General features: G+C 50.7%; 1 protein-coding gene across 8 annotated transcripts in view; it reads left to right on the top strand.

Annotated features, from left to right (window-relative positions):
* The window catches only part of Fam178b (family with sequence similarity 178 member B), a 110,112-nt gene that overhangs the window by 72,596 nt on the left and 21,899 nt on the right, over positions 1–15,617 (top strand). For all 8 annotated transcript variants that reach the window (XM_040729351.1, XM_040729350.1, XM_040729353.1 and 5 more), the window contains 4 exons: positions 2,015–2,108; positions 2,435–2,611; positions 2,791–2,888; positions 14,261–14,348. In XM_040729351.1, coding sequence (XP_040585285.1) covers positions 2,015–2,108; positions 2,435–2,611; positions 2,791–2,888; positions 14,261–14,348 — 457 coding nt within the window. The remainder of the gene's footprint in view (positions 1–2,014; positions 2,109–2,434; positions 2,612–2,790; positions 2,889–14,260; positions 14,349–15,617) is intronic.

The raw sequence follows: 15,617 nt of genomic DNA, 5'->3' as shown, positions 1-15,617 counted from the left end.
TGCTCCTTCTCCCTTTGGCAGCATCAAGCTGTCTGAAAGTCTGTTTCTCTGCAGCAGCCCATGGCTGCCTGACTCTTTGTGAATATCTGAAAACATGCCCACCCATGCTTGCTTCCGGTGCCTGCTCTCAGGCTGGTACGAACCAAGACACCCACTCACATATTGGCGCAGGTCCAGTATACACCCAGATGTGCAAACCCTAACCTCACCCATTCTCTGGTCCTAATAAATGCTAAAATCCAAAAGAAAGGCTGAGCCCAGCCCCAGCCAGCTTCCCCACTACCAACTTTGGCTTGTTGGTACCAACTTCCCAGGGATGTAGGTAAGAGATCTCTTTCCCCTCTGTGAAATGCCAGGGCCAAGAAGTGAAGAAAAGGTAAACTTCCTGAAGCTGCTTAGAGGTGCCTGACAGTGCCCAGCACCAGAGCAACTATACTAGAGCCTGTAACTTTGCAGCAGTGTCATTGTCGCCCTCAGCATCCACAGCTGCTGAGGGCCCACTGCTTTCAGGGACTCTAAGCAGGTTCCTAAGAGTGGAGAAGTCAGGGCAGGGTCTGCAGCAGCAGTGTTGGTAGAGTCCGTGCAGCAGAGGGCAGCTTTACCTGAAATCTACTTAACAGACCTGAAGTGGCTAACGTACATTTGGTCTGAAAGAGAATCATTTAGCAATCTAGGAAGTTTTCAGGACTGTCCATTCATGCCTGTACCATCTTTGCTAGGAGCAGCAAAGATGTGACTCTGGTCTTCAGGGAAGGGATTTCTTCACCCACCCCCAACCACCATCCTCAGCTCTGCTTGAGTACATCTGCCCCATCACTGGAGGGACTGGCCGTGTGGGCCTGTTCACAAATAACTTGTTAGATGCAACATAAAAAACAGGCTCTGGCAGGGCGTTGGTGGTGCACGTCTTTAATCCCAGCATTCAGGAGGCAGAGGCAGGTGGATCTCTGAGTTCAAGGGCAGCCTGGTCTACAGAGCAAGTTCCAGGACAGGCTCCAAAACTACACAGGGAAACCCTGTCTCAAAAAACAAACAAACAAACAAACAACAAAAAAAAACAGGTTTTGGTGGGGTGTGTAGGTATTAGCAATGTTCTGATTTTTGTCTCACTTGCTGAGTCCCCCATGAGTTACTGTGTGGTTCTTTTAGTGGGTAGCACCATTGATCATTAGCGGGTCAGAGGTAGGACTTCTTGCTCTGTAGAGGTCCCAGAATGCTGAAGCTGGAGACCTCATCTGAATGTCAAGCATATAGGAGGCAGTCACCCAGTGACCACCCACTCAGTGGTGTATTCTCCCCATGATCTTGTGTAGCCCATATCCACACCAGGTCAGGCCGGCCTGTGTGACTGTCAGAAGTCAGTAAGAGCAATGGGATGTCATTTCAAGATTGGGTCTAAAGGCTACAGCTGCCATAGGTATACTTCCCTCCAGCTCTGGGGAAGGGACTCCTGTCACTATGTTGAGAAGCCCCATGTGGCAAGGAACCAGGAACTTCCCAATCCGGGGTTGCATGGATGAGCTGAGAGACAGGTTCCCAGCTTGGGCAAGCCTGACACTAAAGTGGCTTCACCCAGCATCTTGAAAATGACACACCCCCATCAGCTGACTGCCCCTGGATTCTTGACTTTCAGAATCCCAGTGGCATAATAAATGGGTTTTATGTGTTTATTTTGTTGTTTTTGAGACAGAGTTTCTCTGTGTAGCCCTGACTATTCCGGAACTCACTTTGTAGACTAGGTTGGCCTTGAACTCAGAGATCCACCTGCCTCTGCCTCCCAAGTGCTGGGATTAAAGGCGTGCACCACCACCACCACCCAGCCACAATAAATGTTTTTAAGCCTCTACTTGGGGAAAGGGGAAGTTCTATCTGTCTTAGCCCATGATGACAGGACACACATCAACAGTGGCCTTGAACAGTGGGTCCTCTGTGCATTCTTTGCTCCACTGGCTCTGCCCTTTCTCCTTGTGCATCTCCTGTCATGTATACTGATACTACTTCTGTTCTGTGTCAGAGTGCTTGAGAGTGAGGCCAGCGTGGGCAGGGGGGAGACACACAGTTCTCCCCAGGAAGTGGCCTTGAACATTAAGCTGAGCTACATCTACAAGGTGAGCAAAACTTTCTTTTCTTGCATCTCCCCCAAGTGTTGGGGTGAACCCAGACCTACTCCGCAGTTTAGTTGGGTAGCATCACCAGGTGCCTACAGTGAACCAGCTCAGCACCACTATAGGCTCAATGGTGGCCCTGGTACCCAGGCTGCAGAAAGCCTGCAGTCTACTTCTAACTGCCAGTATGGCCAAAGTGGTTCACAGAACAGGTACCCCACTGGTCACTAGGGAACTGGTCCCACAGTCCATTCCCTCACTTTGTGTCCCCTTGGCTCTTCCCTCATTCCATGTCCCCCTGGCCCATCCCTACTTCTCTTTCCTTCCAGTTCCTGATCCTGTGTTTCCTAGTCCAGCCAAAGTCCTACACCGATGCCAGCATCTTGGGCCTGATGGAGCTGCTGTGCCGTGCAGGCCTGGATGTGGGGTTGCGCCTGCTGCCTAAGACTGACCTCCAGCAACTCCTGCTCCTACTGCTGGAAAACATCCAAGAGTGGCCTGGAAAGGTACCACAGCCTGGGCTCTGCCACTGGGGACTGCCTCGCCTTTAGTGCACCCTAGATGGGGAAGGCAGCACTTGCAGCTTCTTCAGGAGTCCCCGGCCCTCATGATCTGGGGAGCAGGGCAGAGGTGAAGACAGCTTCCTACAGCAGCCCACAGGGTCAGGGTGCCTCTGTCCCCACAGCTCCAGCCGCTGTGCAGCGCCCTCAGCTGGGTTTCAGACCACCACCACAACCTGTTGGTCCTCGTGCAGTTCTTTCTGGACGTGACTCCCCGGGCCAGGTGGGTACCCCTCAACCTCTCTGCCTCCTTTCCTGATGCTCATCCCCATGGGGTTCTTTGAGGGCCTAGAATCTTCCTACCAGTCCCAACAAACAAATGCCTGCCTAGTTTCCAACCTCTCAGAGGAAGAACTAAAAATAGAATTCACTAATGAGTTCTTTACAAATGAAAAAAGCCTAATTTTCTTAACATGGTCTTATTAGCAAAACACTGTCTTATGCAATTAGCCTCTGCCTGCAGTGCCCGCCTCCTTCTTTGGGGCCCTTTTCTGCCTGCAGTGCCCGCCTCCTTCTCTGGGGCTCCCCCCTTGCCTTTGGTTGCCGGGTTTTTTTGTCACTCAGACATCTTTCCTCTTCCCACCACCCACCCCTACTCCTAATTCATCACCATTTTATTTTCTGCACAGCATTTCTCTGCCAGAAATTATCTTACTAGTTATTTCCCTTTTTGGACTCCCTCTTCCCTCCAAGTCACTTCCAGGGCAGGTGCCTTGTCAGGATCACTGCAATATCCCCCAATCCCAGCCTGTGCCTGGCAGACTGCTGGTGTTTTGTGAGATTCTTTTGAAATGATGAATGAAGTGAACAAACAAACCCATCCAGGAGATAGGACCTATTGGCTGGACTTGGCCTTGTCTCCTCTGTCTCCGCATTCCTTCTCCTGCCCCCTCTCATAGCCACAGGGAGTGCCCTGGCACAGACCCTGCCCCCTTCCCAGCCCTGTCCTGAATAGGCACTTGACAGTTGTCCTTTGTGGATGCTCCCCTCTGACCTCCCTCCTCACACCCCAGGGCCCATGAGGCCAGTGTACTTGGACTGACTTGGTGGGTCAGACATAGCCGCACTGGGTTCAGCTTCAGGCTCTTCTGACACGGCAGCTCTGTCCATACCTCAGGATGTACCTGTCCACTCAGCCCAGACCCCTGAGATTTCAGCCATCCCTCACAGCACATGTGCTCCAGAGAGCAGGCTGGAGATGGTTGGTTTCCCCTTCACGCCTGTCACACTCACACCTGTGCTTGCTGCCTTCAGAATTGTAAGTCCTCATCTTTAGCTGCATCTTTGTATCAACCTCAAGACAGCCATTGTGCTGTCTGGGTCATTTTAAAGCAGTCATGCCCCACACCTCACCCACCAACCACCATTTGATCTCCCCATAATAACTGGAAGATAGCAGAGGCAGCCTTAGCTGTTCCTCTCAGCCTGACACCAGCAAAAAACAGATGGACCAATCTCTAATACTGCTAGCCAGTTATGAAAACATGCCCACCATACACTCACTAATGCTGTATAGTCTCGATTTCAATTTTAAGTTTTAATCAATCTGATGAGTAGAAAATGGCACCCCATGTTTTCACTTTCACCTCCCTGATCCCCAATGAAGCTGAGCAGCTTTTCAACCCTGCTGGCTGTGGTGTCCCCTTACTGTGAATGACCTGGTATTCCTAATCTTCTTAACTACATTGACTTATCATATTTGTTACAGTGTATTTTCTCCTAAGGTTATAAATTGTCCCATTTTTTGAAAGTTGTTTTTTAATTTATTAAAATTTTAGTTTTACTGGGTGGTGGTGATGCACACCTTTAGTCACATCACTTGGGAGGCAGAAGCAGGAGGATCTCTGTGAGTTCAAATCCAGCCTGGTCTACAAAGCAAATTCCAGGACAGAACACTGCCTGGGACTTCTGTATAATGTAGTCTTTGCATCTTGAATAGGAACGCCTTACCTAAAACCACACACACATAGAAGATCTGATTTCAACTAGGCGTTGGTGGCCCACACACCTTTAATCTCAGCATTCTGGAGGCAGAGACAGGCAGATCTCTGTGAGTTTGAGGCCATCCTGGTCTGAAAAGTGAGTTCCAGGACAGCCAGAGCTGTTACACAGAAAAATCCTGTCTTGAAGAAGAAGAAGGAGGAGGAAGAGGAGGAGGAGGAGGAGGAGGTACTGACTATTCTTAGGCCTATGACAAGTGTCTCTTGAATGACCTTGAGTACAGTGGGACGTCCTCCACCTGCATTTCAGACAGATGTGACAGCAGTGTGCCCCAGGCCACAAGTTTTGCTGGGGAAAAAGGTTCCTCATTTAGATGTGTGTTATTTATTTAGATTAGCTGGCCATGGTGACAGACCTGTAATCCCAACTCTCAAGAGGCTAAGGCAAGAAGATCTTGAGTTCAAGGCAAACTCAGCCTACACAGTGAGATCGTGCCCACTCCCCTCTCCCCCACACACACCAAAAAGGACAGGCATGGTGACCTATAATCTGAGTACTGGAGAGGTTGAGACCAGAGGACTCCTGAATTGGAAACAGCATGAGCTACATAATGAATTCCAGGCCAATCTATACTATAATGAGAGACTGTCGGAGAGGAGGCAGAGGAGGGGAGAAGAGGAGGAGGAGAGGGGAGGGGAGGGAGGCTGAATAAAGAGATGGTTCAGCAGGTAGTGTCTTGCTGTACAGTCATGAGAATCTGAATTTGGATGCCCAGCACTCATGTAAAGTCAGATTTGTAATCTCTGCTCTGGGAGGCAGAGGCAGGAGAGTCTCGGGTGTTTTCCCAGTCAGCCTAGCTGGCCCAACTGTCAGAGACTGTCCTGGTTAGGCTAGAGTCACCTGGGAAAAGGAACCTAGTTGAGAAAATGCCCGAATCAGATTGGCCTGTAGGCAGGTCTGTAATGCATTTTCTTAATTGATGGCTTATGTGGGTGCACCCAGTGCACTGTGGCGGTGCCACCCCCGGGCAGGTGGGCCTGGGTAGTATACGGAAGCCTGCTGAGCAAACCTGGACGGTGAGCGGTGCGCGGTGAGCGGTGCTCCTCCATGGTCTCCGCTTCACTTCTTGCTTCCAGGGTCCTACCCAAGCTCCTGCCATGACTGCCCTTACGATGGATATGATGTGGAAGCTGAAACACCTTTTCTTCCCCAAGTTGCTTTGTCCATGGTCTTTATATTTATCACAGCAACAGAAACCCAACTAGAACAGAGAATTTTTCTCAAAATATAAGGCAAAGTGGAATTGAGGAAGATAGATATCCAGAGTTGATCTCTGGACTTCATGTGTGTATGTGGGCACATGTGCACATGCACAATAATACTAATACATTTTTAGAAGTTTATTTTCCTTTTTCTGTTTGTTTGTTTCTTGAGACAGGGTTTCTCTGTAGCTTTGGAGCCTGTCCTGGAACTCACTCTGTAGACCAGACTGGCCTCGAACTCACAGAGATCTGCCTGCCTCTGCCTGCCTCTGCCTCCCGAGTGCTGGGATTAAAGGCATGCGCCACCACTGCCAGGCTTTTGCTTGTTTTCTAAATAGAGCATTCAAGCAGTACCAAGAATAGAGTGGATAGGAGTTGCACGACCCTGACACCTGCCATCTCTAGTCTCGGTGCCTGTGTGTGCGCACAAGCTCCCTGAAGGTTCTTTTCGCTTTGAGGTATGTTTTGGCAATCCTTCCAAATTGCCTCATAAAGAGCTTCTAATTCTTTTTCACGTCTTGCTGTGGGTCTTTAGTTAGAGCTGCAGCAATGGTGGTAACACAGGAGCTTGCTGGCTGCCTGGCTCTGCCCTTGTTGGGGGCAGCCCCATTGGGCTCAGTGCCCAGACTGACCCCAGGAAGAAGGGTTGTTGTGCAAGAAGCTGTCACACTCTGAATCTGCTTGACTGGTTAAGTACAAAGCAAGAACTCCCACTGACGCCCATGCCCATGAATGTGTGTGGTGCATTTGCACTCCTGCCTTGATCAAGACTTCAGGGGATGCACCACAGTGTGCAGAACTGCCTCCTTAACCATGAGAAATGACGACAAATTGTAAAGCCAGCCACCTGAAGTGGGGCCAATGGGAAGAGGGAGTTCTTGAAGGGAAATCAGCGTGGGGAAGGTGACTCCACTTGGATGGGACACAGAGCTGTTGGGAAGAACAGCACGCTATTCTGCCTTCAGCTAGGGTCTCTAGTATGTGCTCATGTGTGGAAATAACCCGTGCTGCCACCGGAAAGAGCCCCATCAGGAAGGTGAAGGGAGTCATGGACTGTGCTTCTCTGATGAACACCAGTGTCCCAGGCTCCAGGGACCACCTGTAACTATTAAACATCCTAGGCACGTGGCTATCCTGTGGCCTTCAGAGGAGAGTAAAAGACCAGACCCACTTAGCGCCCAGTCAAATGGAGGTATGCATGGAGGCTTACTGAAACATGTCACAAAACCCACCCTGACAGTCACCCAGAGCTCTTCCCCTGGTAGACCAGCACAGAACTGAAAGACCATGTCTCCTGTGTTGACAAGATGTGAGGAGAAGCTTTCAGCTTCACAGTGTGCACGTTTGTTTGCTCCATACCTCCTCAGGAAGGCCATGTGGCAGAATCAAGTAGACCCTCCTTCCAGGACACTATCAATTTCCTCCTTTGCTGAAAATGCTTTCAGAGTGGGCGTGGGAGCACTGGATAGATGGCCAGACAGTGAAGGCCACTTGATGCCCTTAGAGGGGCCTAGGTTTGGTGCCCCAGCACCCACATGGCAGCTCACGGCCATCTGTAACTCCAGCGTCAGTATTTTAGTCTTCTGACCTCTAAGAACTAAGCACACACGTGTGTTCCAGGCCTTTGGGCTTACTCTTCCACACCACCTCTCCCAAACTCTGTGCTCCCCTCCAGCCCCCACCCTGTGCACTCCCACATATCTGCCATATCCTAAAAGTTTGCAGCCGTCTGAACTCAGGCTGAGCATCTACTTCAAAGTTTCCCGGAGATGCTGCCTTCCCCGTCCTCTTCACCTGACTGACTAGGCTCAGGCGACATCCCTCACCCAGGGATGGTGCGGGTGGAAGGTGTTACTGGTTAGCTGGCTTTGTTGAGCCTTGAGTTAAGAGAGTGAGAATGAGCGCAGGTGGCCGTGCTCCTGAGGCTGGGTAAGCACCTAGTGATGAGGCACACAGAAGTAAGGGGTGTTGAGCCTCAGATTCTAGAGACAAGGTGGCTCTGGCGGCTGGGCTGGGAGACCCTGTACTGACCTTTGTGCAGATAAGGCAGAAAGGACACAGCGGGAGGTGTCTAGCTAGTAGGGGGACACCCTTGGAGTTCGGTACTGCTCCCCACCGTAACCTTAGGTCTCAAAGCACAGAGCAAAGCAAGTCGCCTGGCTCAGAGACAGAACTGCTGGAGAATGCCAGGGGCCACCAGAGGGTCTGCGTCCCATACCTGCGCAGTTCGCTTTCAAGGAGGAGTGCTGTTTCACTCTGGTTTCTTTGTGGATGGAAGAGTGGTTTTATATATGGAATCAGAAGTGGTTGGAGGACACTGAAGTATCAGTGTGGAAGTGACACATGACAGCTATGACAGTGTGGAGTGAGGATCAGCACCTACCCCCCCACACACACACAGGAGTGCATGAACGTTCTCTCTCTCTCTCTCTCTCTCTCTCACACACACACACACACACACACACACACACACACACACACACACAAACACACATCCCACTACTGTACTGGGAGATGTGCAGGTGGGGTGCCCAGACCCTTCATTGGCAGGACCTTTAATCCCAGCACTTGGGAGGCAGAGGCAGGCAGACCTCTGAGTTCAAAGCCAACCTGGTCTACAGAGTGAGTTCCAGGACAGGCTCCAAAGTTACAGAGAAACCCTGTAACTCAATAAACAAAATTTTAAAAAAAGAAAAGAACAACTTGGTATCTAGGTATCCTTGGAATAAAGCATACTGCATGAGCTTCTGGAAGGGACTTGGAATGCTTTTCTGAGGATCCCATTGTGGGAACAGCATAAAAGCACAAGCTGACGAGTCCACCAGCAGGGCAGCCTCCTGTGGCCACCTAGTCCATGAACTCTACTAATGGGTCGTCTGGATGGAGCAAAACCAATGTCTTGAATGAGATGATGAGTGGAATGATAGTTAGATTCATACACAACATGAATAGAACTGACAGCAAATTGAAGATTCCGGAAGATGTCAGCTGACCGTAATGAAGGGTTGAGTGGGAGAGTCCCTGCTGCACAAGTAAGAACAGAGTCTGAGAAACGAGGTTTCACAGGAAGATGCGTGAAAAGAAAAAAAGAGTTGGGTTCAATCTGTTGACTGCTTTGAGCCCCATGCTGCCAAGAAAATGAGCATCAGTCTCCAGTCCTCTGTGCAGATTGGTTCACCTGACAAGGAACACAGACAGCCAGGGTCTTCCAAGGACACAAAGGAGAATGATCAAAAAGATGGGGGGGGGGAGTGATGCATTTGGGCCTGTAGGGGACAGAGCTGTCTGAGTACACCAAATGCTTTCAAGGATGGGGACGGCCCTGCCCACCAGTCGGCTCCCAGAACACAGACTCCAGAAACCTGGTCAGAGTCCCAGAAGGGCAGATGTTTGGCAAAATATAGGAAGAACTTCCTTTGTCTATCCAGTGAATGAACTGGACCAGCCTGGCAGGCAGATGTTGCACTTCTGTGACAGAAATGAACACTTGGAGGGAAGGGCCACAGCTTTAGATGATGACATGAGTCCAGGAGCAGTAGATTAGGGTTCAGGCTAGTGTGGCTTTGGCTTAGGTGTTCATTGCTATAGGCGCCATTTTGTTTACTTATGTATGAAGAAAAAGACAAGTATCATAGCTGGCCACTCAGGGACCTGCCATCTGTGTACTACCACTCAGCATCTGGACAGAATGTCACCTGGTTCCCAGAAATCCCCTTAGGCCCCTCCTTCTGCAAAGGAAACCACTCCCTGGTAATCTCCATCTTACTGATTCTCTGTCTGTTTCTGAACGCTGCTGGAGAGGGCCATGCAGTAAGTTCCTGAGAGGCTGGCTTCCTGTGCTCACACACGTTTGGGGAACAGCTCCCTGGTGAGGTGAGTGGTTGTAGCCCAGGCCATGGCCACTGTTTCCCTCTTCCAGTCCACATTGTGCACGGCTCCTCCTCCACTCGCATGTGATTGTGCAAGCACAAGTGGATGCCAGGCTGCACGATGGCCATGGGCTTGCAGATACAGGCAAGATGCGGTACAAGGGGCAGGAAAGATTCCACAAACTGCTGAGCTCAAATCCTAGTTCCTCCTGCCTGGGGAGCCTACACTCACATTCAAGATAACTCCCACCCAGCAGTGGTGGCCCACACCTTTAATCTTAGCTCCCGGGAGGCAGAGGCAAGTGGATCTCTGAGATCAAGGCTAGCCTGGTCTACTGAGTGAGTTCCGGGACAGCCAGTTCTACACAGAGAAACCCTGATTCCCATCAGGGATGAAGGAGCCAGTGGTCTGACAGGTGTCTGTAGCCCTGAAGATGCAGGCCATGCCAGACACCACATAGCATTTCCCAGAGGAGCAGGCAGAGCGAGGCTTCTGCATCCTGTGCTGCCCTGGACACATTGGAAAAGGCAGCTCACGCCTTTGGCCAGATGCCTGGCAGCCTTTTAGGGCAGTTCATCCTCAGCAGGGCCTGGTTCCCTTCTGAGGAAGTGAAGACAGAGCACTGGGGGGTGGAGGCGGTATACTGGTCTGTGCCTTTGTCCTAACATCCCAGAGCATGCACTCTGCCTTCCCGGATGCTCCTGCAGGGGTGCAGGGTGCCCAGTCCCTGAGAACTGCCCGACAGCAGCAGTCTGGAAGCAAAGTACCCGAGTCCTCTACTCTAGGTTTAGAGAACATTGTTTCCTAATTTCTAGTGCTTTGGGCGCCTCTGTGTGATGGTCCAGTGTCCTGGTCTTACAGAGGCCTCTTGGAGGTGGGCGGGACAGAGACCAATACTGGCCTGGCCTGGCTTGGTCTGGCCTGAGCTGGAACCTATTGCCTTATATGACATCTGCTGGGAGGGCCCTAGTGACTTCTGCATCTTTCTTTGCTTGCCTGGTTTGAGTTCTGAGAAAGCTTTGCCTGGTGGGGTTAGGCAATTTCTGTGGAAAAAAGAGCCCACAGTCTGGGCAGGGCTCTCTGCTTGCCCCCTGCACAGCTGGGGTGGTACATTGGGTGGGTCCCCTCTGCCTTTTCCCTTTATAAACTCTGCATCTGTCAAATTAAAAAGGGGCCCCCTGTCCCTGTTTCTCAGTGGGACTGGGAATTCAAGAAGCGTCAGGAAGGCTGTGAGCAGCAGACAGACAGTGCCAGCATGGGGGGCTGCTCTTAGACTGGGTTCCTCACATCTGCTCACCCCCTCAATGCTGCCTGCTATTTGGGGTTTTTGTTGTTGTTTGCTTTTCTAGATTGCAGCTCTAGTGTGACCCCACCCCCACCCCACACACTCACCTACCTCTTCCCTTCTGGATCCACCCCGTACTGCTGGGAGGGAGGCCTGCCAGCCCTGGCCCTCACCCTGGCCAGGCCCTCCCCACCCTCTGTGGGCCTTGGTGTGGGGGGGATTAATGAAGCCCAGATGCAGGACTCCTGACTGTGGCAGTAAGTTTTGTAGCACAGCAGCGGCAGCTTGGAGGAGCCATTTACCTCCCACTGTGTGAGCCCAGCTGCTGCCGGATCCTAGATCCCAGGAACAGCTGGAAAACAGGTCCTAGCTACAGGCAGGCCACAGAGGGTCTAGTACATGAGGAGGAGGAAGCTGGGGTTCAGGCAGGGCCTAGAGTGGGGGCCACGGAGGAGCAGAGATAGGGGCTTCTGACTCGCATTCTATGGCTCAGCTCAGATGCCTGACCTCATCTCTGCAGAACTCCTCTAGCTCTCAGAGTCCCGGGAAGCTCTGGGAGCCCCCAGCACACCCCTGTAGGAAGAGATCAAGGCTAAACCCAGGCAGAAATCTGTCTTCCCAGTAAAAAATGGGGGAATGGTTGGTTTTCCCTTCATTTGCCAGATGCAGTACAAATACAATACATAACGCATCCCTTTATAAAGAAAGAAAAACAGATTCTTTATCTGAAATTTGTCTTTAACAGGGCGTCCTGTATTTTAATTTGCTAAATCTGAAAAACCTAAGTCCTCTACCAGCTGAGCCTCTTTTCAATATGATAGCCTCATTGAACAAACAGAACATTGAGCATATGTCTCAGTAGAGTTTTCCCAAGTCAGACACGTGAAACTAACACCCAGACTGGAAAGCACAACTTGAGCACACCCAGGGTCAACAGCATCCCTACGCCCAGCAGTGCATTTGGGACTTGATGTACCTGAGTTCTCACCCTGACTGTCTTTTGTAGTTGTCATCTTCCCCACAGTAGAGTGACCAGACCTGGAGGTAGTTGTGTGTCTACAATTCCGTTTATCAGGGCTTCTCCTGTGAGTACCTCTCTCTTTTGTACCTGTGTACAGGGAAGCAGGACTGGCCTTCAGAATCACGGGGAATTAGTTTAGTTTTCCTTCCTGTCAGCTCTGTGAGCACCCGCCGTGGTCCTTCACCCCCCAGAGTGGCCATTTGTCCTTTCCACCATAACCCTTCAGATGTGCGCCGGCACCACCTGCTGCTCTTCTAGTAAATCAGGAGCCCCTGTGTTGTTGATTCTTGGGATTTTTTTTTTTACTGTTATTAAGAAAAAACAACATAGTCTGCAAAACTCAGGCCCTGCATCTGAGTCCGTTCTCCTCAGCTTGGTGGAGGCCCGCTTCAGCACTCCGTCACTGAGGCAAGTGTGGCTCTGGGAACCTTGCTCTGGAGCCTTCAGTCCCAACTGGAGTGATCAGGGTTAGTCCTGTCTCTGGAAGTCCTCCTTAAGGAATCATTTCCTAGCACCTGCTGCACATCTGGTCTTTCTGCTCCTAGGCACTTGTCAGAGGTCCTGCAACAGTACTGTTTCCTGCCCGCATTTCTCCTCATTTGCCATCATGCCTGACGTCTAGCCCTTTATTTGCTTTCCTTCCTCTCATCATTTTTCTCCCTGGCATGGTTGGAGACAATAGCATCTGAAGTTCTCTGGTGCACCATTCTGAATGGGTTACGTAGCACTGTGTGGTGCCAGGTCCCTCCAGAAGAGATAAGAATGAAACTCTGGTTGGGCAGTGGTGGCGCTCACCTTTAATCCCAGCACTCAGGAGACAGAGGCAGGTGAATCACTGTGAGTTTGAGGACAGCCTGGTCTACAGAGTGAGTTCCAGACAGCCAGGTCTACACAGAGAAACTCTGTCTCAAAAAAGGAACAAACAAAAAAAGAATGAAACTTTGTGGCATGACACTCGCCTGGCCTGCATAAGGCTCTGGGCTCCATCCTTGTCAAAATAAATGAATGAATAAGTAATTCCATTCAAGGGCTGACTGCTGCCTGAAAACCAGTGTGTAGATACATGGAATGACATGTTACAATCTCCTCAGCAAAGCTCAGGTGATTGATTAGAGTTGTGGCTTGAGAGTTTGACCTGAGGAGGAGTTTGTCCTGTCACCTAGTCTCAGAGATCCTGGAGGCAATTCTCAGTCCCACCCTCTGATCTCTTCCTTCCTCTCTTTATGCTCCCAAATGCCTAAGGACCCAAGCATTAACATCTGAAGCCCCACCGGGGCCTTCATTGCGGACAAGAAGATGGCTCAGTCCTGAGTGAGCATTGACTAAGCATAGCCTTCTGGCTGACTCTCAGCTCCGCTGACTGAAGCAGGAAGGAGGCCCATGCTGGCTCACGAGCAGCTCAGGGAGCAAATGCTCTAGAAACTGGGGCTGGTGGCTTCAGGCACAGCTGGCTTTGGACATTCCTGGGGCTCTGTCTCCCTTGTTCTCTTTACTGGCCCCCATGAAGTCTGTCCCACTGGGAGACGGGGACAGCCAGCACTATAAGGTTATCACCTGTCACATTAGCTACCCCACGGGGAAGCTATCCTCTCTTAACTGTCCAACTACAAGATCCAAAGACTGCTTCAGTGGTTGAGTCACTCACAGGTGCCTGGATCAGGTCAGGATGGTAGGAGGGGAATCCCAAAGGAAAGTTAGTTCTCTGAATAGTGGGTGAAGAAAAAAAAAGCTAATCACCTGCCCTGCTTGAATTTCTTTGAAATCTGAGAATCAGTGCACTGGGCATGACAAAGAGAACAGAGAAGGGAATGTGTTTTTCTTCCGGTTGCCCTTTCCCCTCTATCTGCATATTTTCCTCCTTAGTTGTTTTATCCCCTCCATCAATACATTTTCCTTCTTAGATTATTGCTTTGTTTATGGTTCAATCCCCAGGGTCTCCTGCATGCTCTGCTCTGCCACTTTGAGCCACACCTGGTTTTGTCTCTGTACATATATGTTACGCAAAGGTAGGAATGTTGGTTCATTTTTGAGTAGACCTTTCACCCACACAGATCTACAGATAATCTACAGATCCATACAGAGCTGAGAGGGTCACAGCTCCAAAGGAAAATGTACTATCCTCGCTTGGCAGATGTCTTGTCTTTTCTATGCTTACTCGGTCAGAGACCCCCTGACCTCCAGCCCACCCCACTCAGACCCTTGCTCTTCTCCCCCAGGCAGCTTCGAAGCCAACTGAGTCTCACAGTTATTGCCCGAATGCTGGGTCAGCAAGAGGCACTTCCTCTCTGGGAATCGAAAAGCCAGGTGAGTCTGCCTCAGCAGGACCAGGAAGGCCTCTGGTGGGCCATGACCCCTCTCCCCATTACCTGCTTACACATGAGGTATAATCAAAGCATCCATCCCCAGACCTAAGCTGGATTTGAATGCTTCACTCAGTTACTGGGACCAGAGGCATAGTTGAGTGGTAGAGCCCTTGCCTAGCCTTTGTGAGGCCCTGGGCTCTGTTAGCATGTCAAGAAAACAGTGGTATGAACCTGTGCTCCCAGCTACAGGGGAGGCTAAGACAGGAAGATCACTTGAGCCTAGGACTTAAGAGACCAACCTGGGCTTACATTCCACCATGGTCAAAAATAGTAGGTTTTTGGCAGGGCACTCAGGAGGCAGAGGCAGGTGGATCTCTGTGAGTTTGAGACCAGCTTGGCCTACAAGAGCTAGTTCCAGGACAGCCTCCAAAGCCACAGAGAAACCCTGTCTTGAAAAAAACCAAAAATAGAGCCGGGCGTTGGTGGCGCACGCCTTTAACCCCAGTACTCGGGAGGCAGAGGCAGGTGGATCTCTGTGAGTTCGAGGCCAGGCTGGATCGACAGCCTCCAAAACAGAGAAACCCTATCTCGTAAAACCAAAAAAAAAAAAAAAAAGAAAAAAAGAAAAAATAAATAAATAAGAGTGCTTGTTGTTCTTGTAGAGGAACGGACTTCCCAAACCCTGGTTCTGCTGCAGAAAAACAAAGGTGGAAAGAAATACCCTAAAGCTGCTCTGATCAGGGCCTCCTATTCCAGGGTTAGGCGGGGCCGCAGGGCTGAGTCCTGGCTTCCTCCTCACTCCTCTCTGACGGATCTCTGACACTGTTAGCTTGGAAGCCATGGCCTCCTTCAGCTCCAAGGATAAGATGGGGAAGTTGAAAGCTTCTTGCTTCCACTAGGGAATCTCCCTGGAATTCTTGTAGTTTCAGGGTCTCCCTGAATGCCTAGCTCAACAACACTTAAGAGGCCAGGTACACAGGCAAAGGCACACCCAATACATCCCCAAGCCAGCTAGCTCAAAAGCCAAATGCAAGATTTTGAGAGGGAGCTACGTAAGAAAAATGTCAGTTGGTTTGGTTGGAAGGAGGGGTTGGGCCTGACTCTTGCTTCAGCTCCCTCTCGTCCTCTGCCTTTGCCCTAGCATGGAAAGGGGGCTTAGTATGGCAGGGGCTTGTCATTCCCTCTCCGGCTGGCACACCAAGGAGGCCCCCATCTGTCACCCTCCCTTACTTGTTGAGTGTCTGTGTTGTGTTCCCCACACTCATGTTCT

The sequence above is a fragment of the Mesocricetus auratus genome, unplaced genomic scaffold, assembly GCF_017639785.1.
Source record: "Mesocricetus auratus isolate SY011 unplaced genomic scaffold, BCM_Maur_2.0 Super-Scaffold_100021, whole genome shotgun sequence".
Lineage (NCBI taxonomy): Eukaryota > Metazoa > Chordata > Mammalia > Rodentia > Cricetidae > Mesocricetus > Mesocricetus auratus.
This window is presented reverse-complemented; position numbering and strand designations above follow the sequence as displayed.